Here is a 25767-nt window from a genome sequence, read left to right as displayed (position 1 = left end):
GAAAGAAAAAAGAAAAAAAAGAAAAGAAAAAGAAAGGGGAAAATCATAGCAGCTAGGGTCATCTCCTCTCTCAATCCAAGGGACCCCACCTCTCTCCGCTCTGCAACGTCTTCCACCAACCACTGCCTTCTCTGTGTAGACTATACTACTAAGGCCATTCCTTTGTGTCAACACCCAACCCCTGGCCATAGAATTCACCATCTGACCCTTCATCCCACGGGCGCTCCATCTTTGGCTCTCTGTCCTCCCAAGCAAACCCATTTCCCTCTCCTTTTTCTTACCTTACCCCCAACCTCCAAGCCTGGTCTCCCAATCTAAGACGGCCTGCCCGGCCAACTATTCCCATTCTTTTTGTCAGGGAGCCTTTCCTAACTTGTCTGCCTCAGGCTGACTGCTCTTCTGCTCTGTGTCTCCTCCTTGCAGATGGGCTCTGAGTGTACATAATTCGTGCAATCAACAAATAGTGGCTGAATGTACACTGTGTGCCCGGTACTGTTTCAGGCACTGGCCATACAACCATGTACAAAACAACACAAATACTTGTCCCGTCTGAGTTTATGTTCTTATTGGGGAGACAGTTTAAACAGTGATAAGTGCCAAGGAGAAAAATACACCAAAGAAAAAGGATAGGAATGCTGGGTGGGGGATACAATTGGAGATGTCAGGGAGGCCCCCAATGAAAAAGTAACATCTGAATAAAAACACGAAGGAGGTGAGGGAGTGAGTCATGTGGGTATCTGAGGTAAGAGTAATCCAGACAGAGGGAACAGACAGTGCAAAGGCCCTGTGGTGGCAATGAGCCTGGCATGTTTGAGAATGATAAAGAGGCCAGTGTGGCTGGAGCAGAGTGTGTCAGGAGATGCAGTGACAGGTTAAAAAAACGGCTCCTCAAAGTTGAGGAACCTATAAATGTTACCTTGTATAGTAAAGTTTTTGCAGATGTATTAAGGATCTTGAGATTATCCAAGATTATCTGGGTGGACCCTAAATACCATTACAAATGTCCTTAAATAAGAAAGAGGCAGAGGGAGATTAGATGTATGCACACTGAAGAGGATAAAGCGATATGACCACAGAGGCAGAGACTTGAGTGATGTGGCTGCAAGCCAAGGAGTGCCAGCAGCCACCAGAAGCTAGAAGTGCAAGGAACAGACTCTCCCCAGGAGCCTCCTGGGAGAGAATGGCCCTGCCAACACCTTGATCTCAGCCCAGTGAAACAGAACTTGGACTTCTGGTCTCCAGAACTGTGAAATAATACATTTCTGTGGTGTTAAGCCACTAAGTTTGAGGTAATTTGTTAAAGCAGCCTCAGAAACCTAATGCAGTAGGTTATCCTGTGTTTGAAGTTGTTGACATGCTGACATTGAGTATTCTTTTTTTTTTTTTGAAATGGGAGTTTCACTCTTGTTGCCCAGGCTGGTGTGCAATGGCGCGATCTTGGCTCACTGAAACCTCTGCCTCACGGGTTCAAGCGATTATCCTGCCTCAGCCTCCCAAGTAGCTGGGATTACAGGCATGTGCTACCACGCCTGACTAATTTTGTATTTGTAGTAGAGATGGGGTTTCACCATGTTGGTCAGACTGGTCTCGAACTCCTGACCTAAGGTGATCTGCCCGCCTCAGCCTCCTAAAGTGCTGAGATTACAGGCATTAGCCACTGCGCCCACCCGACATCGAGTATTCTCAAGGCAGGAGTGTACACAGGTGTTGACTATAGTCCCTCCTAAACTGGGAGTACCCAGAGTGGGGACCGTGTCCAAGGTTGGATAGGACTCCTCTTCTGAGTCTCACCATAGAGTCACAGGTAAGAAAAGCTCCCCTTCAAAAAGCTAACCTGGCCAGGTGCAGTGGCTCATGCCTGTAATCCCAGCACCTTGGGAGGCCAAGGCAGGAGGATTCCTTGAGGCCAGGAGTTCAAAACCAGCCTGGTCAACATAGTGAGACCCTATCTCTATAAAAGAAATAATTTTAAATTATCCAGTTATGGTGGTGTGTATCTGTCGTCCTAGCTACTACGGAGGCTGAGGCAGGAGGACCACTTGCGCCCAGAGTTCGAGGCTGCAGTGAGTCATGATAATACCACTGCACTCCAGCCTGGGCAACAGAGCGAGACCCTGTCTCAAAAGAAAAAAAAAAAAGAAAAAAGAAAAAGAAAAAACTAACCTCTGGCCACAACAGGGGTCACACCATGCTGCTAAGTCATTCTAGATGACCCTTTGGAAGCGGGGTAGAGCTGGAGCTCAGCAGACCAAAAAGTCATGTTTGTCTCCAGGCGCAGTGACTCATGCCTGTAATCCCAGCACTTTGGGAGGCTGAAGCGGGCCGTTCAGATCACTTGAGGTCAGGAGTTCAAGACCAGCCTGGTCAACATGGTGAAACCCCGTCTCTACTAAAAATACAAAACAATTGGCCGGGCATGGTTGCACATGCCTGTAATCCCAGCTACTTGGGAGGCTGAGGCAGGAGAATTGCTTAAAGCTGGGAGGCAGAGGTTGCAGTGAGCCAAAATCGAGCCACTGCACTCCAGCTTGGGCGACAGGGCGAGACTCTGTCTCCAAAAAGAAAAAGAACAAAAAGTTGTTTGTCAGGGGGAGTCATGCACTGGAACAGATTTGACACCCTGGCCCAGGGTGAGCAGCTGAGGGACAAGTAGGGTAGCTTCTGACCATGAGTGGCATGGGCCAGCTGTGCAGATGATACTTAGGTTATGCAAAACTGGACGTGGCCAGACCAAGGAAGCCTTGCCTGGGATTGAGATCCCAGAGCAACATGTGGAAGGACAGCTGGGCATGGGGGTGGAGGACAGTTTCTCAAAGAGCCATCTAATATAATGAGAAGGAGGGGCAGGATGAAGCTGAAAACCTTCCAAACTGGAATCTCTCAGCCTCCAGCCCAAAAGTTTCTACCTAGACTCCATGACCACAGGCAGGAAAGTCCTGGCCCTCACAGTCTCCAGTGACCTTGGCACCTGAGTAAGCTCCATGTATGGAGCTGGGCTAGGCCCTGGGAACGTAACCCACTATCCCTGCACGGGACCGTCAAGCAGCATGGTGCCTGGCCTGGTGTGGACCATCAGGACCACGTGTTCAACTGAAATTCTGCAGGGAATCAGTCCCTTAGGTCTGTGGCCAAACAAAAAGGCCAGAAAAGGCTCTGAGGGTGGTCTTCTGGTCAGCACTGAAAACTGGCTGCAAGTGGCCAAGGCCACCATCTCTGGCCCTACCGTGACTATGCAACCCTCAGATTTTCCAACATGGCCCCATTTTCAAATGTTCGGTACTGTTGTCAAACTATGCTGAACAACTGGTCCTGATCGCCAATCTGGAAAACAGGCAGTGTGCCCAGGCCCCCACACCCACAAAGAAAAACATTTTTAAAAGGTCCATGATGGTCAGACTGAATTGTGTGTCATCACTGTTGGGGCACTGGCTTGGGAAAACAGGGAGGATAGTACACAGGTAGGGGAAAGACACAGGAAGAGAAGTCTTCCCAGTGAGCATGCCCACCTTCACCTCTGGCCTTCCTCACACTCCATGTGGTTTGTCAAGACTGAAGCTTTTTTTTTTTTCTAAAGGGTAAGTAGGGGCTAAAGAAAAAAATATCCTATCATAGAAGCTTCCCCACCTTACCTGGGGAATGCAGAGGGAATGGGGCTGGGAATGAGTAGAATGGGGGGCTGGGCTAGGCAGCACAGGTACCCAGAGTCCTGTCCGTCAGCAGGATGAGACCAACAGGGGAACTTTGCTCAAACAGTCATTCCAGCTGTGATGAGACCACTTCCTCCCTCCAGAAAAGTACACGAAGACTCAAAGGTTTGCACAGCAAGAAGGGAGAGGGGTAACTGCAGCCACCGGCATGTACTGCTCTCACCCACCCTGGCCTGGGCCCAGCCACTAGGAGTGGCCAACACAAAGCAATCGGTGGCCAGCTCTAGTTTACCAACTGGCCTGGTCATCTCTCCCACCGCTCAAAACATGCAGCATCTCCGAAGCACTTCTTCCTCAATTACCATGTTCACACATCCTCCTCCCAAAAACAACCAATATCACAAATAACATATATCCCACACCCTTCCTCTTTCCTTGCCCCAAATATTTAGGTAACCCAGTTCTCCATGTCTGACTGTAAATGGCCTGAGGACAATCCTTTGTAACCACCTAAGAGTTTAAAACACAACGAGGAAGGAGATACTAGGATGAGATTGTTGGCACTACTGGGCTATATTCAAGAACTGAGAACTTTTCGCTCCATCTTCTACTCTGTGAAGAAGCCTCAAGATAGCATGCCCGGCTATCTAGACAGCAGGTGTCCCAGGCTTGCTGCCTATATCTGAAGCTGGCTTGCAATGGGCAGGGCCCTGGTCTCCTCTCAGGGATTCAGAGGAAGGAGCTGCTTAGCCTGAACCATAACTGCAGCTGCTGACCTCACTGGAAGGCATGCCCTGGGAATGCCAGGGCTGCTGGCTCTTGGTGGAGGGAGGTTAGGCAAGTAGGACAGTAGTAGTGAGTGCCCACCAGTGAGGGAGGATGCCGCAGAAAATAACTACTACATAACCATGACTAGAAGAGAAAGGGCAAAAGGTAAGGACGGGGTAGGAACAGCCCCACCCCCAGCTTAAGGCAATTGGGAAAAGGTTCTGGCATTAGTCTTTTTTTTTTTTTTGACACAGAGTCTCACTCTGTTGCCAGGCTGGAGTGCAGTGGCATGATCTCAGTTTATTGCAACCTCTGCCTCCCGGGTTCAAGCGATTCTCCTGTCTCAGCCTCCCAAGTAGCTGGGACTACAGACGTGAGCCACCATGCCCAGCTAATTTTTGTATTTTTAGTAGAGATGGAGTTTCACCATGTTGGCCAGGATGGTCTTGATCTCCTGACCTCGTGATCCGCCCACCTCGGCCTCCCAAAGTGCTGGGATTACAGGTGTGAGCCACCGTGCCTGGCTGTATTAGTCCATTTTTAACAGCTTGAAAGCTTTCAAGGACTTTGGTAGATCCTGCCACCCTCCCTTCCCTCTTCCCCTCTCCAGACACCTTCATACCTTCCCAGTCAAACCTCTCCTTCCTCTCCAGTCCTTTCTGGGTGATATCCTAGTACTCAATAGGAAAGGAACACCAGTTACTTAGGAATATGTCAGGTGAGCCTCAGACCTCCACAGTGTAATACTAGTGTTGAAGAGGGTAGCTTGGACCAGGCCAGGGGGCTTAAGCAGGAATTTGAATGGAGCCCAAAACCTAGAAGCAGCAAATTCCCAGAAGACCAGGAATGAAAGATGAGTAAAGTGCATATTTTGGTTTGGATGCCTAGGTTGATCAGCATTCTCCACCTCCTGACTGCGGCCACAATATTGACAGGTTGCTAAGAGTTCCTCGAGGGCTGGAGCCCATCCCAGGGAAAGAGGAAAGCTGCATGGCTTGGCCTTGCCAGACCCACGGAGGCTCATCGCTGACCTCTGTCTTGCTGTGGCAAGAAGCCCAGACTTGTTATATAAAAGATCTGGCCTGCAGCTGGAGCCTGAGCAAAAACACACAGCCTAGGGCCCATGCCTCTAAACCCAGCCAGGGAACATCTGAGGCCAACCCTGCCTTCAGTTGACAAAGAGAAAGCTATCTGAGGAGTGGGATGGTGACTTCCTAGAAGGCTGAAAGCAGGAAATGACAGAGTCAGAAATAGGTGGGCTACACAGAAGCCTGCCATCTGACAAACAGGGATGCAATAATGAGCTTACACACTCAAAGGAATCTCAAGTCCTGTTCCTCCAAGAAGCCCTCCTTGACTACAAACATATTTGAACTAAGCACTCCCATCAAAAGACAAAGTTATGTGTGCTCCCAGGCCTGTGAGGAGGAAGCATAATTTATCCTACTTGCCTTTTCCAAAGGATAAAGGGAATGGCAGTGCCCAGGGCTCCCAGGAAGGAAGCCTACTCTCTCTCCTTCCTGGAGGGTATTCTCCTTTCACAGTCTATTTGTAGATCCAAAGAGGGCCATGATTTTAACTGCAGCAAATTCTTGTTGATTCAAGGTGGGGTATTCCCATGAGAATTCCCCTTTTTTAAATTTTGCCAGATATTTGGCTCCATCTCATCCCTTGGCTGTCTGTTTACTGGCCCTCATAGAACTGGAATCCAGACTCATGGAGGCCAAATCTTGTCCTCATTTCCTTATTCTTCATTCCAACATGCCAAGAACAGTACTGGGCATTCAAACATTCACTAACAACATTTGAAAATGGATCGCATTAACAAAATAAATAAAGGAAAGAAACTGACATGATGTGGTCAAAAGAGGTACCAAGCACTTTCACGTGTCATTTGGCCATCATGCCACCTACACAGAGGCAGACCAGCCACTCTCCACCCAGTTTGCAAAGGAATAGCTGACTTGCCCGATGTCCCCCAGGGTGAAGGGCTGACTCGGACCCTCATGTCCTAGCCACCCTGTTTCTGCCTATCTCGAAATAACTCATTTGCTCTGAAGATGAACAAGAGTGCGTTTAAACTGCATCAAAAGGGAGATTTGACTCTTAACAACTTAGCTGCTAAGAATGAAGTCCTGAATCAGATTAAGAAATGTCTGTATAATTTCACATATGAGATACGTTCGTGCTCAGGCCGATGCTAGCTTATCCAAAAATTGATAAATGAACTGGATGATCTGCAGAGATTCTTTCCAAGCCTGGGATTCTTAATGAAAAGACTGTCTTAATGAAAATACTGAAAGAGAGGAAGCTGGCTCCCCAGTCCTTGAATGGGTACACTGAAATCCCAGTCGGGGCTGCTGGCAAGGAAGAATTCTCCATTATCTGAGAACTCCATTCCTATGGCTCCAATGGGATCTATTCTGGCTCAGCGTACTTTTTGGTCACTTCTTTGGGAAATACAAACTCAATAGAATGTTGGCCTTGGTTTAATTTTAGCAAGGTAAATCTCATTTTTTTTTTTTTTTTTTTTTTTTGAGACGGAGTCTTGCTCTGTCACCCAGGATGGAATGCAATGGTGCGATCTCAGCTCACTGCAACCTCTCCCTCCAAGGTTCAAGCGATTCTCCCACCTCAGCCTCCCGAGTAGCTGGGACTGCAGGCGCCCACCACCACACCCAGCTAATTTTTGTATTTTTAGTAGAGACGGGGTTTCACCATGTTAGCCAGGCTGGTTTCAAACTCTTGACCTCAGGTGATCTGCCTGCCTAGGCCTCTGAAAGTGCTGAGATTATAGGCGTGAGCCACTGCACCCGGCCTAAATCTCATTTTTTTAAAAAGCTAGAATAAACTCTAAAGTCAGCTGTTGATTACCCTGACACAAATACTCAAAGCTAAACTGAAAAACCCAGATTGACTTCTCTCTTCCACCAGGCAGGTGGAATGCAAACTCATTTCTGTATAAGTTTACAAAGAAAAACAGGGTGGTAAATTAGCAGGGCGTGGTGGCAGGCACCTGTAATCCCAGCCACTTGGGAGGATGAGGCACGAGAATCACCTGAACCCGGGAGGCAGAGGTTGCAGTGAGCCAGGACCGCACCACTGCATTCCAGCCCAGGTGACAAAAGGAAACTCTGTCTTAAGAAGATAAAACATTACATAGATAATATGTATGACCAAAACCCAAGACAAATCATCGCAATGACTTGAGGAAGACCAAAGGCCTCCTCAGCCAGCTCTCCCGCCCCATCCTTATCCCTTATCCCATCAGGAGAGAGCTTCATTACCTGGGTGGCCTTGTCATTGGTGCAGCAGGTGAAGGCCCCATCAGCATCTCGTGGCCACTGGCCCAGAAGGTAGGAGCTGAGGATGGTGTCCAGGGAGAATGTACGCCGGACCTGAAGTGGCTGAGGCCTACACACTGACTTTTCTGGGGCCACCGAGCATGGGACGCTGGCTGCAAGAGAACACAGCCCGCACACCTTGCCATCAGCATGGAGGAAGGAGACGTGGCAGTCACCTTCCTCTTCTAAGAGATGTGGCCTGCCTGCCCCGTCTTCACTCATATCCACCACTGTCCTAAAAAAATTTGAAGCAGCCTGAAACAGCACATATGGTCTGACAAGAGCTTTCCTGACCTACGCAGCCAGCCTTTATCATGGGAAACAATTTATACCATTTTACTTTGGACTTGGACGTTACTTTATAAATGTCCTCTATCTTTTTCCTGCTCCTAATGGACTATGAACCGTGAACTTCTAGATCTCCACACTGAGTTTCCTGAGAGCAGCACTGTTTCCCATCATTAAAGATAAAACTCTAAGTGGATAAAAAACAAATTTTCTTCCATCTTTTATCTCCTGCCCTTCTTCCTCCCTCCAGCACCTTTGTAGGGCTTAGGCACTGCACAAATTCATCCCCTTAACTGAAGACCTCCTCTTCCTCTTCATACTTCCTTCAGGACTGGTTAGCTCCCCAGGGAACCCCGGTGGCTGACATACTGGAACTACCTTCAATTATTGAGGATTGAGGAATCTAGTTTATGGAAACATCCAAGTTTTTTGGTTCTCTCCTCTGTCTCTGACTTCTATCTAAATGGGACAAAAATAAAGCAATTATAAATCCATTCATAGGCCGGGTGGTGGTGGCTCATGCTTGTAATCCCAGCACTTTGGGAGGTGGGCGGATCACTTGAGGTCAGGAGTTTGAGACCAGCCTGGCTAACATGGTGAAACCCCGTCTCTACTAAAAATACAAAAATTAGCTGGGTGTGGTGGCGAGTGCCTGTAATCCCAGCTACTCAGGAGGCTGAGGCATGAGAATTGGTTGAACCTGGGAGGTGGAGGCTGCAGTGAGCCAAGATGGCACCACTGCACTCCAGCCTGGGTAACAGAGGAAGACTCTGTCTCAAAAAATAAATTAAATAAATAAATCCATTCATTTATTTTTACTTTGGTTAAAGCTTTCTAGAAGGAGGTAAAAGTTGAAACTGTGGATAAAATGTAAGGGTACTGGAATCATTTGGAAGTTGCAATCATCTAAGTTGACCCTGTTTTCCATGGCCACATTCAAAACACTCTACTATCTTAAGATCTATGGCCGGGCATGGTGGCTTATGCCTGTAACCCCAGCACTTTGGGAGGCCGAGGCAGGTGGATCATGAGGTCAGGAGATTGAGACCATCCTAGCTAACATGGTGAAACCTCGTCTCCACTAAAAATACAAAAAAATTGGCCAGGCGTGGTGGCAGGCACCTGTAGTCCCAGCTACTCGGGAGGCTGAGGCAGGAGAATGGTGTGAACCCAGGAGGCAGGGCTTGCAGTGAGCCGAGATCGCACCACTGCACTCCAGCCTGGACAACAGAGCGAGACTGTCTCAAAAAAAAAAAAAAAAAAAAAAAAGATCTATAAAGGCTGTTTCATTTAAACAGAACAAAACGCTTTCACATCTGTAGTAATTCCTTAATAATTCAAGTGTATTTAGCACAGCAAAAAGAACTGGGAGCTATAGGTATAAATAAACCTGAAGAACTTTATATTAAAAAGACACTAGGGCCGGGCGCGGTGGCTCACACCTGTAATCCCAGCACTTTGGGATGCCGAGGCGGGCGGATCACGAGGTCAGGAGATCGAGACCTGGCTAACACGGTGAAACCCCGTCTCTAAAAACAAACAAAAAAATTACCCGGGCTTGGTGGCGGGCGCCTGTAGTCCCAGCTACTCGGGAGGCTGAGGCAGGAGAATGGCGTGAACCCGGGAAGCGGAGCTTGCAGTGAGCCGAGACAGCGCCACTGCAGTCCAGCCTGGGCGAAAGAGCGAGACTCTGTCTCAAAAAATAAATTAATTAATTAATTAAAAAAAAAGAAAAAAAAAGACACTAAAAGGTTGGCAGTTCCTCAAAAAGTGAAACATAGAATTACCATATGACCCAGCAATTCCACTCCTAGGTATATATCGACAAAGAACCGACAGCAGGGACTTGAAGCATCTTTCACAATAGCCAAAAGGTGGGAGCAACCCGAGCATCCACGAATGGAGAAATGGATAAACAAATGCAGCACATCCATACTGTGGAATACTATTCAGTCTTCAAAAGGAAGGCAATTCTGACACACGCTACAATACGGATGATGCTGAGTTAAGTAAGCAAGACAAAAGGACAAATATTGTGTTTTTCTTGAGGTATCTAGAATAGGCAAATTCATAGGGACAAAAAAATAGAATAGACTTTACCAAGGGCTTAGGAGGAGCAGGGGGAGTAGGAGTTATTGTTTAATGGATATACAGTCTCTGTTTGAGATGACGAAATTCAGGTTCTGGAAATGGACCCTGGTTATGGTTGCACAACATTGTAAATGTATGTAATGCCAGTGAACATAAGCTTTTATGGTTAAAATAGTAAGTATATATTTTACTACAATAAAAAAAAGGACACTAACTGACCAATACGGTGAACCCTCATCTCCACTAAAAATACAAAAATTAGCTGGGCGTGGTGGTGCGCACCTGTAATCCCAGCTACTTGGGAGGCTGAGACAGGAGAATTGCTTGAACCCGGGAAGCAGAGGCTGCAGTGAGCTGAGATCACGCCACTGCACTCCAGCCTGGGCAACAGAGCAGGATTCCGTCTCAAAAAAAAAAGACACCAACAACACTACCTCCATTCTCCAAATTCATTGAAGCATTTACATACATTTTGCCATAGTTGTGATCAATAGGAAATGTGCTATATTATGTTCTGCTTGATTCCACCTATTTCATATACCTTTTCCCATGTATTAACAATCTACATATTTGTTATTTTAAAAGACTGTATAATATTCCTCCAGGTTGATGTACACTAGTTTGCTTAGCCATTCTCGTATTTTTGTCTTTTTATTTTTTGAGTCAGGGTCTCACTGTGTTGCCCAGGCTGGTCTTGAACTCCTGGGCTCAAGTGATCTTCCTGCCTTGGCCTCCCAAAGTGCTGGGATTACAGGCGTGAGCCACCACACCCGACCCATTCCTATATTTTTGAGCATTTGAGGGATTCCTCTCCAATTTGGATATCAAAAATGTTACTATATGGCCAACTTTTACTCTGTGTTTTTATCTAATCCCTGGCATAGTTCTATATCATCTCACTCAGCCATCGTATATGTGCTTATTTAAAACAAGTGAATAATTTATAACTACAACAGTAGTAAGTGTGAACTGTGGAAAAGTCAGGAAATATATAAATATAAACAAACAGAAAAAAACCCTCAACTCTCAACATCCAGAAATAACCAATGTTATGAGAAATATAAACTTACAGGTCTTACCTCTTCTGTGTGTGTGTGTATGTGTGTGTGTATATATATGCTTTACAATTTAAAATGGGATTATACTGTATGTATTGTTTTGTTATATGTTTTTACCTTATAAACATCTTTCCAAATCAATATATATTGACGTAAAACACATCATTTTAAATGATCTTAACATTCCTAGGTTAAACCTCTTCAAAGGCTCTCTTTCTTTTTTTTTTTGAGACGGAGTCTCGCTTTGTCACCCAGGCTGGAGTGCAGTGGCACAAGCTCGGCTTACTGCAAGCTCCGCCTCCCGGGTTCACGCCATTCTCCTGCCTCAGCCTCCCAAATAGCTGGGACTACAGGCACCCGCCACCATGCCCGGCTAATTTTTTTATATTTTTAGTAGAGACGGGGTTTCACCATGGTCTCGATCTCCTGACCTCGTGATCTGCTCGCCTCAGCCTCCCAAAGTGCTGGGATTACAGATGTGAGCCACTGCACCCGGCCCAAAGGCTCTCTTTCAAAGATAGAGGTAAAGCCTTCATGTTCTGGTCCCACTTACCTGTCCTTTATACCTCACTCTTCCTTAAGGTCACTAAATCTCAAACTATACTGCATACCATTTCCCACCCATGTCCCAAGCCTTCCCTCCTCTGAGATTTTGCATGGGCCCAGGGTTAAAATCTGTTCATCTGTCAGGGCCAACTTTACTGCCTCCACTCCACCAAGCCTTCTGCATCCACTGGAATCCCCTGGAAGAATGTCTTGGAATTGTCTGTTTCCTCAGTACTTTGTACTCTTCTAGTAATGAGCACTTTCTCTTGAGGAATAGGGTATTTGTAACTCCTAGATAATAAACAGCCTGAGGCCAAGGGCAGGCTCTGTGTATCCCCCACAATGTCTAAAGCATAGGGCTGGCAATTGGCAGGCACCTAATATTTGAATAAAATTGAAAAACCTTCACAAGAAGGGTCAACTGGCTCTGCTTTTACCACGGGTTCTGACTTTGCATGCGTGTTCAACACACCCACTTGGAGTAAAGATCCCATAGCTGCTTGTCTTTTTTTCTCTCTCTGAGGCTCAGGAAGGCCCAACCTCTTTCTTACCCTTCCTGCAACCTTGCTGCCTAGTAAGTTGGTGACAGGCACGCTGGGTTCAAGGCACAACTTTATCTCTACACCAGCATTTCAACCACTCATTTTCCTAACCTGGGTTTAAAATCAAAAGATAGCAATCCAGATATTTCTGGGAGCTTCTGACCCACATCAGCAGCCAGCTCAGGCTAAAATGCTGTCCTATGGGCCTCCAAAACTGTCTATTAGAGTCCAGTGACGAGGCAGGGACTCTGGAAAGCGGATTTACAAAATTACATGACAGATAACCAAAGAGGCCATGGACGAGTGAGTGATTGGCATAAGGGGTAGGATCTCATAATCCTAAAGGCTGCTTCATCACTGTTTTGAAGGAAAAGGAGTAGGACTCCAAGGCTGAGGAATAAGTGAGAGGAGAAAGGTTTCCTGGAGCTGCTTCTCCCATGCCCTCATCTGAAGTCCCTGCAAAAATCTCTTTTAGATTCTTTCCTTACTGGGACCCTAAAGCTATCTCGTGTTTACGTTGTGCTTTCAAGTTTTGCCCCATCCCCACAAAGTACTTTGGTGTGCTGTAATCTTTTACTCTCCTGTCAGCCGTAAAAGGGGATAGGGAAAGACTGTTAAGGAAGACTAAGGCACAAAGAAGCTTAGTCTCTGATTAGACTCCTTCACTCTGTAAGTCAGCAGCAGTCCCAGATCTAAATCCAAGCCTCCTTCCTCTTAAATCAGTCTTCCAACTACTCACTGAGGCTCACATCCCTCTTCTATCAGGGACACCCTCTGAGGCTTCTGGGACACCTGCCTAGACACCTGGAGGATTAATTGCTTTTTTATTAATAGCTTCTTTTTAGCACCTAACGGAGGAGATGGCAGGCCCAATCCTATTGTCTCCAATGACCTATTTTTTGTTTTGCTTTTGTTTGTTTCTTGAGGAAGCCTTTGAAACTTGAAGTAAAGGACTCTATTATCTCCTAGGGATAACTTTAACCCATTTTATATTAGTTTCCATCACTCTTCATATCCTACCCTATTCAATGAATCCAATCTCTAGGACAATAATCATAGGTGGTACTTTGCTCCCAGTACTCACAGGGCTGGGGAGCACCCAAATTCCTGGAATGTGATGTGAGAATCCAACCAACGCATTTTGGTAAACTCTACATTCGTTCCGGCTCCCTCTGACCAGTTATCCATTAAGACTCTGGACTCCGTGGGTCCTGACTTGTTCCTCCACATACAAAAAATGTCACACAAATAGCAGAAAAGAAATAAAAAGGGGAAAAAAGGAGGGAGGGGAAAGGATTGAGGAGAAACCAAGGAACCCCCAATCCAGAATCTGCAGCCCCTGACTCCCTCTCCCCTGGCAGATATGCAAGGATCTTACTACATCTAAATCAAACAGGAGGACTTGCCTCAGTTTCTTCTCCTTAAATGAAGAGACAGCTGGGCCTCAGCCTTATTTCCACAGAGGCCACATCCTGGCGCAGGGTGCTGGCACAGTGCCTCACTGGCCATGAGATGACAGAATTACCTTCTGTCTCAGAGCCCTTAACAAGGCTCCACTACCCTCCCAACTCTCCAAATTCTTGGCATGTCCCAGCTCTTTTGAGGAGACTAAAATACCATATTTCCTTTAAGCCTAGGAAATAAGGGAGGGGACTTTTTTAAAAAATTAGATTTTAATAGTTTAAAAAAAACTACCACTTATTTCACAAACCTCCTGGCAAGTGGTTTGGCAAGCACCTGCTTCTTTGGACATCAAAATTGGTTAAGGGCTAAACCAAGGTGTCAAACTTCCCCCAAATGCAACACAAACCAAAGCCAAAATGAGACAATGACATGTCTCGTGCCATCCTTGAAGGGGCTGCAGGCTGGTGCAGCGTGGCCACCCCGATATCTAGTAGGAGCTAAGAGGTGGGAGGGTAGGTCTGACTACAGCCAACGCCACCCAACCTCACTGGGCTTGCTCTCCCTCTGGCCTAAGTTACCTCTGAGGGATGTTATAAAGAAATGAAGAGATGCAAATACGCTTTAAAGCCTTAGTTAGGAAGATTATGTCAAATCAATTAATGTCCTTTAGGATTGAAGGTATAGGTGAAGGAGTCCGGAAAGAGGAGACTACCCAAAGACGTGCAGAGTAAACCCTAGCCCCTCTATCCGTAGGCCTACACTCTCCTGGGCCCCTGGGAAGATGCCCATTTTTAATGTCAAAGCCCTTTCCTTTACTAGTGACAGTCTAACCCAGGAATAAGTGATGCAGGGTAGAACACAAAGCTGCTTGCAGACCGGAGCATCAGCAGCTTCAGGTCAACACTTAAGTTCTGCTGCCCAATGAGATTGACCTCAATAGAGAATGTCCCCTAAGAAATCTTCTAGGTGAGCCTAGTTGAGATAGACGCTCTTGGGTTTATCCTCCATGGGCATACCAGAAAGATCTGGGCATCGGGTTCTGCCCTGCACTTGTGTGATTATTGTTAAAGGAGAAGCAGCATTGAGAAGTCACAACGGTTGCTTGTGGTTGGAAGATGAACTGGTTTCATTTCTGGAAAGTACCCCTCTCAGATTTAGGAAATAGGGGAGGGAAATACGACAATAGGCTTCCCTATCAGAGAAGAGAAGCCCATATCATGACAGGCCATGACAAAGGAGCAGGCTGTTGGGGCACCGGCTGGGTGGCTGCAGGAGGGTGGAGTGTCCTGTTTACAGCACCATGGGGTATTATCAGCCCATCGCATGCAGCAGCCTCCACAGCCCAACCACCTGGTGAAGCACCCTGGCACCAGGCCAGGCCATTTCACCATGCAGCTGAGCAGTGGCGGATGCTTTGGTTCTTGGGGAACGGCAAATGGAAAAAACAAAACAAAACAGCACACACAGGAGATAAGAAGCCTTAGGTGCTATCTTCCAGAGCCACTTGGTCCTGTCTCACAAATGCTACACTAGTATGGCTTTAGAGAGAGGGAGCTATGAGTGGAGAGGGCCAGAGGTCAAGTATCTGCCTGTTGGGGTAAAGTCGACATGGCGGAAGGCACACAAACGGCAGATAAGACAATGAACCCAGAGCAAAAGATGGGCCTGGCACACTGCAGCAGACTGATGCCTTTGGTAAGCAGATTTTTTTTTTTTGAGACGGAGTCTCACTCTTGTCCCTCAGGCTGGAGTGCAGTGGCGCGATCTCGGCTCACTGCAAGCTCAGCCTCCAGGGTTCACGCCATTCTCCTGCCTCAGCCTCCTGAGTAGCTGGGACTACAGGCGCCCGCCACCGTGCCCAGATAATTTTTTGTATTTTTAGTAGAGACGGGGTTTCATCGTGTTAGCCAGGATGGTCTTGATCTTCTGACCTTGTGATCCGCCCACCTTGGCCTCCCAAAGTGCTGGGATTACAGGCGTGAGCCACTGCACCCAGCCTGGTAAGCAGATTTTGAGCACTCACTACGAGCCATCTGTCTGTGATAAACACTGGAGGAGTAAGACAAGAACCTGCTGATGAGATTGAAGTGAGCAAGGCTGATGCAAATTATCTCTAAGTGCCAGGCTACCAGGCACGACCCCTAGGGGATACTCCCCCAGGAAATGCTTCTTCAGAAGGACCACCAATTTGTCTCTGCTATTCCCAATATCCCTTGCTGAAAACCAGCTCAGGTCTGGCCACACCAGCATATCTCCCCCACAGGTACCTAAAGGAGAAGGGTGACAGCTCTTAGAAGAAGGGCAGGAATGGCATTAGAGGAAAGACAGTAGATAATGCAGGAACTGAGGCATTGTGGCTGCTCTTCTCAGCGTGACCAGAGATAGACTGTGGGGTAGAGGCTTAGCAATTTACAAGGGGAAACGAGCCCCTGACCAGTGGGTTCTGGCTGGGCATCTAGGGGGCGTGCTCCACTTATTTCACTATCTTTGGGGTGATATAGGAGAGAAAAGCCTGTGAAATAAAGACAAGGCTACTCTCCACCCATCGTAGTTATCCCAAAATACCCAAGAAGGACTACAGAAGGAAAATCAGAGAGGCAGCCAATGAGATCTTACACATGGCAAAAACTCAACAACTAGCTGGTTCAACAAACAAGTTATGAGTCATTTTCTCATGGCATGAAGACTTGAAGCATTATTAGCACTAGTCTTCTCATTTCCCCTGTTTTTTGCTTTTTTTATTTTTATTTTTTATCTCACCTCTCCCCTTAAAGACAAAATAACTTATTATAATAACAGAAACTATGCACGTTAGAAGAAGAAAATGCAGATAAACAAAAACTGAAAATGACCAACTATGCATGCCCGCACTCAGAGATCACCACTTTGCTCACCAATCCTGATCTCTCTCCATGCACGAGCCTGCATATGTATTTTTAGTAAAATGAGGTCATATTATACATGCTTTTCTACAACCTGTTTTTTTTCAGTCAGTGATCTTCACTTAAGGAGAAGCAGGCAGGGTCAGAGCAGCATGGTTAGACACAGGAGGAACAGATCCTGTCCTGTCCTGTCCTAGTTGTGATACAGCATTTCTGTTAGAGGGAAATGTTAATCTGGAGTAGAAGAGCAGAGTAAAACAGAAATTCAGAATTTCTAAACATTTCCCCAATAACAGATTTGCAGTAAGCACGGGAAGTTCCTCCTAGCAGCTTCACAGGGATTATTTTTCTATTTCAGCACATTTGTTGGGATTAAACAGGGCAGGCCGTCTTCTGAGCTCCCTGTGGTCCAGTGCTGCTTAACTGCTTAACTAGGGATGGGTGGGTTTTGTGGGGAAGTTGTGGCGAAACTGAAATTTCCAATATGACTGTACAAGAGTTAGAAGCCCTCCTTGGAAAGCCCAAGGAGACCCCATCCATCCCAGCTGAAAAAATTAAATCTGGAGCTCCAAACACTTCTTTAAACAACACTTCTTTCAATAGCTATCCTTAACAGGTAGAAGAAACTAAAGAAACTACATTAGAAAGAAAGAAGAAAAATGATAATATCCCATGTTATCCCTACCAATAAGACTACCCCAAATGAAAAAAAGAGTGACGATATTTGTACACACATGAAAAACTTCTCAGCCAGGCTCTCAATTAATTACTGACTCCATATTTAAGTGTACAGCTTAAGTGAGAGCCACTGAAAGCATTTCTGGCTGTGTGTCCGACTTCCCAAGATGCAGACCACATCTGTAGGCAGCTGGAGAGACAGGCCAAGAGAAACCCTTCTGGAGATGTCATTGTGGGAAAAAAATAAGGAATACATTGGCTCTTTGTAACAGTAAGGAGAAAAAGGGTGAACCCAAAGTCTATGTGTGTATATAAAAAGAGTAGACAGCAGTTACTTAGACATTTGTTCAATTCTTAAGAAGCTGCAGTTAGAAGAAAAGGAAGTGGTGTGAACTTTTCACCTTTTATCTGAATTCTCTGAAGAGGAGCTCTGTAGGATTTCAACATTCTTAAAACAAAACACTAGCAGTTACTGATTGGAACATACTTTCCTTTGGGATCTACATGGCCTTTGCAAGAATAGCATAAATAGCACATAGCCTAGCCCCTATCTCTAAAAAAAAATCCTTACTCCATGGTTATTTGGGAGTGATGGGTTTCTGGAAGGCTGTTTTAAACTCAAAGGACAGGCATAAACCCTTTGTATCTTCACTTCTCACAGGAATCTGATTCCCATCAAGTAGGAAAGAAATCATGAAGCCCAGTCAGCTCTTAGATAGTGTTTTAAGTAAGGTGAATGAAAAACAAAGATTAGGGAAGTTCAAAGACAAAAAGTCTTACAAGACGACAACCATGATTGAAACTGTACTCTGATTTCTGTTATGGATATGTGCACCCCCACAAGCTCATGAATTCTCTTATGGAAGAGAGGGCTGAGTTTCCAAGGTGATGCAGGGCCTATGATACATCCCTATGTAGACAGGTGAACTGATTTCTCCAAGGTCATAGAGCAAACTGAGACCTTTTATTACCCAAACAGAAAATTTCTGAAAGTACATTTCCTACCCTGTGTTTTGTTATCAGACTCAACTATGTCATGACCTCCTGGCACCCTTGGTTCAGGAACTACTCCATGGGTTGGAAGGGTCTATTCCTTTCCCTTGCTAGAAACCAGGATGATCACACCTGGGTCTCAGGAACACTAGTATACCCATTGGGCATGGTGCGGGGGCCAAGGTAGGAAGAGAACAATTTAAAAATCAGGGATTGGCCAGGAGTGGTGGCTTCTACCAGTAAGTCTAGCACTTTGGGAGGCCAAGGCAGGAGAATCACTTGAGTCCAGGAGCTTGAGACTGGCCTGGGCAACATAGCGAGACTCCACCTCCACAAAAAAGAAAAAATAGGCCGGGCGCGGTGGCTCACGCCTGTAATCCCAGCACTTTGGGAGGCTGAGGCGGGCGGATCATGAGGTCAGGAGATCGAGACCATCCTGGCTAACACAGCGAAACCCCGTCTCTACTAAAAATACAAAAAAATTAGCTCAGCATGGTGACGGGTGCCTGTAGTCCCAGCTACTTGGGAGGCTGAGGCAGGAGAATGGCATGAACCCGGGAGGTGGAGCTTGCAGTGAGCCGAGATCGCGCCACTGCACTCCAGCCTGGGCAACAGAGTGAGACTCTGTCTCAAAAAAATAAAAAAATAAAAAATAAAAACAAAAAAGAAAAAAATTTTTATTAGCTGGCATGGTGGCATGACATGCCTGTTAGTCCCGGCTACTTGGGAGGCTGAGGTTGGGAGGATTGCTTGAGCCCGAGAGGTTGAGGCTGCAGTGAGCTATGATTGTGCCACTGCACTCCAGCCTGGGTGACAGTGAGACCCTGTCTTAAAAAAAAAAAAGGTTGGGGGAGGGGGTCCCTTTTCCAGTGAGGGAAGGTAGAAAGCAAGTGAAAGAAGGAAAAGGAAATCAGAACAGGATTAGAGATAACTTTCGGATAATCAAAATAATTTCTGCTTTATGAACAAACCATGACTTATTTTTGGCTCCATTCAGCTTGCCTTCTCCCTGACTTAAAACAAACTGCCAGATAGCAGCATACAGTCATCACTCAGTATCCATGGGGGATTGGTTTCAGGTCCTCCTGCAGATACCAAAAGCTATGGATGCTCAAGTCCCTCATATAAAATAGCGTAGTATTTGCATATGACCTATGCACATCCTCCCAAATACTTTATTATTTGTTTATTTATTTTCTTTTGATTCGGGGTTTTGCTCTGTTGCCCAGGCTGGAGTGCAGTGGCATGATCATAGTTCATTGCAACCTCAAACTCCTGGGCTCAAGTGATTCTCCCTCCTTGGCCTTGCAAAATGCTGGGATTACAGGCATGACCCACCTCAGCCTCCCGGGTAGCTGGGACAACAGGTGCGAACTACTTTGCCTAGCTAATTTCTAAATTTTTTGTAAAGACAGGATCTCCCTATGTTGCCTAGGCTGGTCTTGAACTCCTGGGCTCAAGCGATTCTCCTTGCCTTGGCCTCCCAAAGTGCTGGGATTATAGGTGTGAGCCACCTTGCCCGGCCTCCCTGCAATCCCACACTTTCTCTCTAGATTACTTATAATACCTAATATAATGTAAATGCTATATAAATAGTTGTCATACTGTATTATTTAAGAAATAATGACAAGAAACCAGGCATGGTGGCTCACTACTGTCATCCCAGCACTTTGGGAGACTGGGGCAGGAGGATCTCTTGAGCCTAGGAGTTTGAGACCAGCCTGGGCAACATAAAGAGACCAGATCTCCACAAAAAATTTAAAAAATTTTTAAATTTAGTGGTATGTGCCTGTAGGCCCAGCTACTCTGGAGGCTGAGGTGTGAAGATTGCTTGAGCCAAGGAAGTCAAAGCTGCAGTGAGCTGTGATCGCATCACTGCACTCTAGCCTGGGAGACAGAGTGAGACTCTGTCCAAAAAAAAAAAAAAAAAAAACAAGAAAAAATAAGTCTGTACAATTTTTTCCAAGTATTTTTGATACTCAGTTGGTAGAACCCACAGATACAGAACCCACAGATACAGAGGGCTGATGGTATATGTTTTAGCAACTCATACTCAAGTTAAAAACCTACAAACATTGACAGAATTTGATGGCCCCATTTTGTTGCCTTCCCTCCAGTGATTTCAAAGGCCAAAAGACAATTTTTTGGTTATTCTTCTTTTGAACTGCTCATGTCAACACTCACATCTATTAGTGTTAATTCAGAACTGGCTTTATGCAACTCCCAGAGTAGTATCTCTATCAGGAAGAGCTGTCAACAGATGCCAACACCACTGGGCCAAAGGTCATAGGGAACAGAAGATTTATATAATCCCAAAGTATTACCCAGAAACCACTTACAAAGAGAATAGTGTACTTTTATAGCTTGGGGGCTACCATACCACCTCAAGTGATCCAACTGAGCCTGACTAGCAGTGGACATTCTGGCATTATGTATCTCCTAAAGTAACATTTTATGAAGTACATAGCTTTATCCATGAGATGTTCTTGTCAGAAATGTTTAACCTGAATCTAATCAGGCCCCAGCTCTAACTTCCGATTTACAGGAAATACAGGGGATAGAGGAGCAAGTTAGATACCACCATGAGGAAACAGAAAAATCCAGTGTGGGACAACCAGAGACAATTGACATGTTTTCAAAATGTTAGTCACAAAAAACAAATACAGCAAAACAAAGAAACAGGAGTGGGAAGTAGTTCCAGATTGAGAGACTTTTAAAACAGACATAACCAAAAGGGGACTTTGGCTGGGTTCTGATCAAAAACAAAAGAGCCATCAAGGGGAAATTTGAAAATGGACTAAACGACATCTCTAGTCCATTTTTGCCTTTGGCAAAGCCACAATTACTTTTGCACCAACCTAATAGATGATGTCATTTCATTAGGTATAATGATGGTATTATGATTATGGAGAAGGATGTTTTTATTCTCAGGAGATGCCACTGTTATGAAGTGACAAATGTCATGATATTTGCAACTTATTGTCAAATTGTGCACCCAAAAAAGTGCATATGGATGTACATATGTGCATATGTAGGTATGTCTAGACACACATATACATAAACAGAAGGAGAAAAGAGAGATGAGACCATTATGGCAAAAGTTATCAATGAGTCTAGGTGAAAGATAAATAGGTAGACATTGTGCTTCTAACTTTCCTGTAGGTTTGAAATTTTCCAAAATAAAGTTGTAAGAAAAAAAAATACTGGCTTCATTTAGGAAGACAAATTCAAATCACTCCTCAGCAAGGACCTAAACCCTTTAGCATTTCAACATTGACAGGTTATAGCCAAATTCAACTGGGTCACTAGACTTCTAATTTGGGGGACTGAAGGTAGGCAAGGAATAAAAGCATGGATAAGGCTGAGGAAAGGAACTGAAACTCACAAGATGTAAGTTAATGCAAGGTAGAATCAAGATACTAAGTGAAAGAGACACTAAACTAAATTAAGAAGTGTCATGTCATCCCAGGAGCAAGACCAAGACTATAGGCAGAATTAAGAGCTTCCTATAAGTCCAGAAACATGGCTGGAGTGGGATATAACCTCAGATATACACAGCCAAGTGGCCCCTCAACATCCGTTTGTCATGATTGCTCTTCAAAAGGAATGCAGAAACCAGAGAGATCCCAGAGACAGAGGTAAAAATGGCTAAACGGAGGGTAGCTTGATCCCAAGGGGGAAGGAAAAAGAATTAGAATTTATTGGTAGTCTTCCTTGCAGGTGCAAACATGAAGGACAGTAAAAAGGCTTTAGTTAGAATAAGAGGGAGTCTAGCTAGATAGATAAAAGGTTGAATGAGGGTGGCTAGAATCTGCCTCTGAACAGCCCCAGGAAGAGATCATTACACGTCCCCAGCTGTCTCAGTATTTACCCTTGAAGACAGGAGACTGTACCCAGATGAGTTTGGGCCTCCTCTAGTTCTAGAATTCCCCAACTATTAAAGGGTAAATAAGAGATGGCTACTGATCACTCAGCTAAATTGAAAGCTCAGAACCCATGCTATTACTTGGGGCAAGATAATTAGAAAAAAAAAAAAAGGCACAAAGTCAAAGGGCTGTTCAAACAGCTGTGTTGTGGCTCCCAGATGATCTCTCCCACCTCCTCCACCAAGCAGGAGAATATAAATAGCACTCAGTTTACCTGTGGCTAGCCACAAGCAGAAGTCTGGTCACATGACTGGGCAAGCTGGGAGTAACCATCAAGTAGACATGAACACTCAGAGGGCAGGTTTGCTCTCTCGCTACAGCTCACTAGGTTGGACTCTGTCAGGACCCTCTGCTCCTAACCCTGACTGATTCATTTTGCTCTGGGCTATGGGGAGGAAGTTGGGGGGCACTTATAAGGAACAATTATTCAAGTTCCTCAGGGCTAGAAAGGTCACAGTAATAAATTTGCTCTGCCTTCAGGATCAAAGATCCTAGTACAGTTATTATTCTCAACCCCCCGCATCCTTGAAAATCTGTGGAACCATCTCAACCCACTTGCAGAAAGTCTTCTCTGATCATCTCCAACTCCTTAGTCAAGCTCTATCTACTTCATGCCCCCAGCTTCAAAAAGGGGAGATACCTAAGAGACCACAACATCCCATCTAGTGGTTCCCTGCCCGGGCCCTGATATTTTGGAACAAACCTCAACTCAGTGGCAAATTCCCATGCTGAGCTCTAGCTGTGAAAGAACCCCAAAGTGCACTGGGCAACATTCCAGGGCAGACCCTGCTTTGAAGCCCTGGTCTTGCTGGTTGTTCTGATTTCCTAAGGGAAGCTCAAAGGTTATGTAGTGCCTCCAGGGTAAACCCAGTCTGAAAAGCAAGATTAGATGGCCCTTCCAGAAAGAGTGTTGAAGATATCATATTGGAAAGATTCCTTCTACCCTCAATATATGCTGAAGGCTTCATATCAGAAGGATGCTTATGAGGTCGCCTCTCCTGTGCTTCCAGAGGCAGAGGAGTGGGTGCAACACCACTGGAAGGTAAGTTATACCCTCTTCCCCTGTATATGATAGGCTTTGGATCTGTTCTGAAATCAGGGATGCTTAACAGTAATGTCACCTTCTTTTATACTCAAGTAAAAAGGCTTATCCTCATGAAGCAAAAAAAATTGATCCAGGGAAACACTGGTACATTAATTACCAGTAAGTCCTAACCAAACCTCCAAAAACTAGAAGGTCCAGGCTCAGTTATCATGGTCCTCTCTGAGCAGACAGCATTGCCATTTGCACAGCAGCTCCAACACACACCTCTAAGCTTCAGACAACTCAACAGGAATTTGAGGGCAGCCTCTTCTCATCCTCCTACATCTTGCCCTGATTCTGGTTGTCAACTACCGGGCACTTACGTTAGAGGAGGAAAGAGCCTGAGGAATCAAGAGAACGGTGGGGGCAGTGTGTATAACTTCATCCCTGCCTAAGGACAAACAATCTAAGTATATAAGCTGGGGTAACAATATAGTAAGTGCTCATGGTTCTGTTTCATACAACTAGCTGGGCTCCTGAAAAAAAATATTTTGATGACAACTTAACCATGGTCAGGATTAATTAAGTCTAAGGTACCTACAGGTAGGCATTTCAGATAAAGGATGCACTCTAAAACTAAAGATTTTCAGGAAAATGTTTTCTCTATGTTAAGAATTCAAGTGGGACACATTCATTCACTTACCCCCAACTCTGACAGCTGGGGGAAAACATCAGTAAGCAAAAATGACGAGAATAATTCAAGGGCCTTCAAGGAGTACAAACAGATGCATAACATGTGGTTTGGTGTGAGAGGAAAGGGGCCAGCACACGAGCGGCAGTGTCTGAACCTCTAGCTCTGTCTGCTTAGCAATGATTACCAGATCCACCCCTCCTTGGGCCCTGTGGTTAATGAAAGGTTTTCAATGACTAAAAATGAGCCATCTCTTTGTGCGTGAAGTTGTAACTCCTGACCTACTTGATACAATGTGCTGCACTGAACCATGCAACCTGCTCACTCACAAGGCGGTGGGTACAACCAATCGACTGGTACATAGCAGAAGAAAGCTGTCTGGCCTAGGCCTATACCTGGCATCACTTTGTAAACCAAATCCACTCCTTTTTCCCTCAGATCTTGACTATATATATATGAGGTAATAGTCCCCCATGGCTCTGGCGCAGCAGGGCCTTCCATTTTCATGTATTTTAAGAAATGAAGGCCGGGTGCGGTGGCTTACGCCTGTAATCCCAGCACTTTGGGAGGCCAAAGTAGGCGGATCACAAGGTCAGGAGATCAAGACCATCCTGGCCAACATGGTGAAACCCCATCTCTACTAAAATACACAAAAAATTAGCCGGGCATGGTGGCACGCGCCTGTAGTCCCAGCTACTCGAGAGGCTGAGGCAGGGGAATCACCTGAACCTGGGAGGCGGAAGTTGCAGTGAGCCGAGATCGCGCCACTGTACTCCAGCCTGGTGACAGGGCAAGACTCCGTCTCAAAGAAAAAAAAAAAAAAAAAAAAAAGAAATGGAGAGAGTTGAGGGCAGAACACAGTACACAGTGAGAGTGTTTCTTAGCCTAAGGAAGCAGTTTCTCTAGAAGGTTCCTGGCCATCCTGAATATGCTCAGTGTGCTTCAGCATATAGCTGCAACCCTGCTGACTCCACTGCTGGGTCAATGTGAGGCATGGACTGGGCTGGGACACACAGCAGTGGGCACCCAATCAGCTCTCAGAATCTGATGCCAACCTGGTCCAGCTAGAGTAGTAAGGACCAGCTATGGTCTCCTAAGAGGTGGCCTACTATAATGGTCAATACCTGGGCCCACATCCTGCTTCCACCCCAATGTGCTATGTGAACTCAGACTGATCACTTAACTTCTCTGGGTGTCAGTTGCTCCATCTGTTAAATGGGGAGAGTAAGATATGTTATCAGGATGTAGAAGAAAATTTCCATTCCAGAGAACTCCTAGTGCAGTCAAATTAGTCTCACATATATCCATGTGTTAAGTATCTTATTTGGAAATAACTTCAAATTTATAGATGCAAGAATAAGAACAGTACATAGAACACACATATAATCTTTACACAGATTCGCCTATTAACAGCTGCCCCATTTGCTTTACTGTTTGCTTTCTTCACATGCACTTTTTCTTACACATGCTCAAACACACCCACATGTCCACATGCAAGACACACACTCACATGCAGACACACACACACACACTTTCCTTCGTTGGGTTTCCTTGTGTGGTGTTCTATTTGAAAAGAACAGGGAACTATTGGAGGAGGTGAGCATCAAGATGAAGAGAAAGCGAAGGAGGCATGCTATTTGGTGACGGTTCCACAGCTCTGTTCCTTTTTCTTTGTCTACAATGCAAACAGCAAGCACTCAGGTGTTCCTGCTTTAGAGATGAGCTATTACTGGCCGGGCATGGTGGTTCACGCCTGTAATCCCAGCACTTTGGGAGGCCAAGGCAGACGGATCACCTGAGGTCAGGAGTTCGAGACCAGCCTGGCCAACATGGTGAAACCCCGTCTCTACTAAAAATACAAAAATTAGCCCGGCATGGTGGCATG

At 45.6% G+C, this 25767-nt stretch overlaps 1 protein-coding gene across 4 annotated transcripts in view; it reads right to left on the bottom strand.

Annotated features, from left to right (window-relative positions):
• The window catches only part of FAM117A (family with sequence similarity 117 member A), a 53831-nt gene that overhangs the window by 14580 nt on the left and 13484 nt on the right, over positions 1 to 25767 (bottom strand). For all 4 annotated transcript variants that reach the window (XM_024235543.2, XM_054546596.1, XM_054546597.1 and 1 more), the window contains exon 2: positions 7703 to 7872. In XM_024235543.2, coding sequence (XP_024091311.1) covers positions 7703 to 7872 — 170 coding nt within the window. The remainder of the gene's footprint in view (positions 1 to 7702; positions 7873 to 25767) is intronic.

The sequence above is a fragment of the Pongo abelii genome, chromosome 19 (assembly GCF_028885655.2).
Source record: "Pongo abelii isolate AG06213 chromosome 19, NHGRI_mPonAbe1-v2.0_pri, whole genome shotgun sequence".
NCBI classification, from domain to species: Eukaryota; Metazoa; Chordata; class Mammalia; order Primates; family Hominidae; genus Pongo; species Pongo abelii.
The sequence above is the reverse complement of the archived record's forward strand: the minus strand, read 5'-3'. Positions and strand labels throughout refer to the sequence as shown.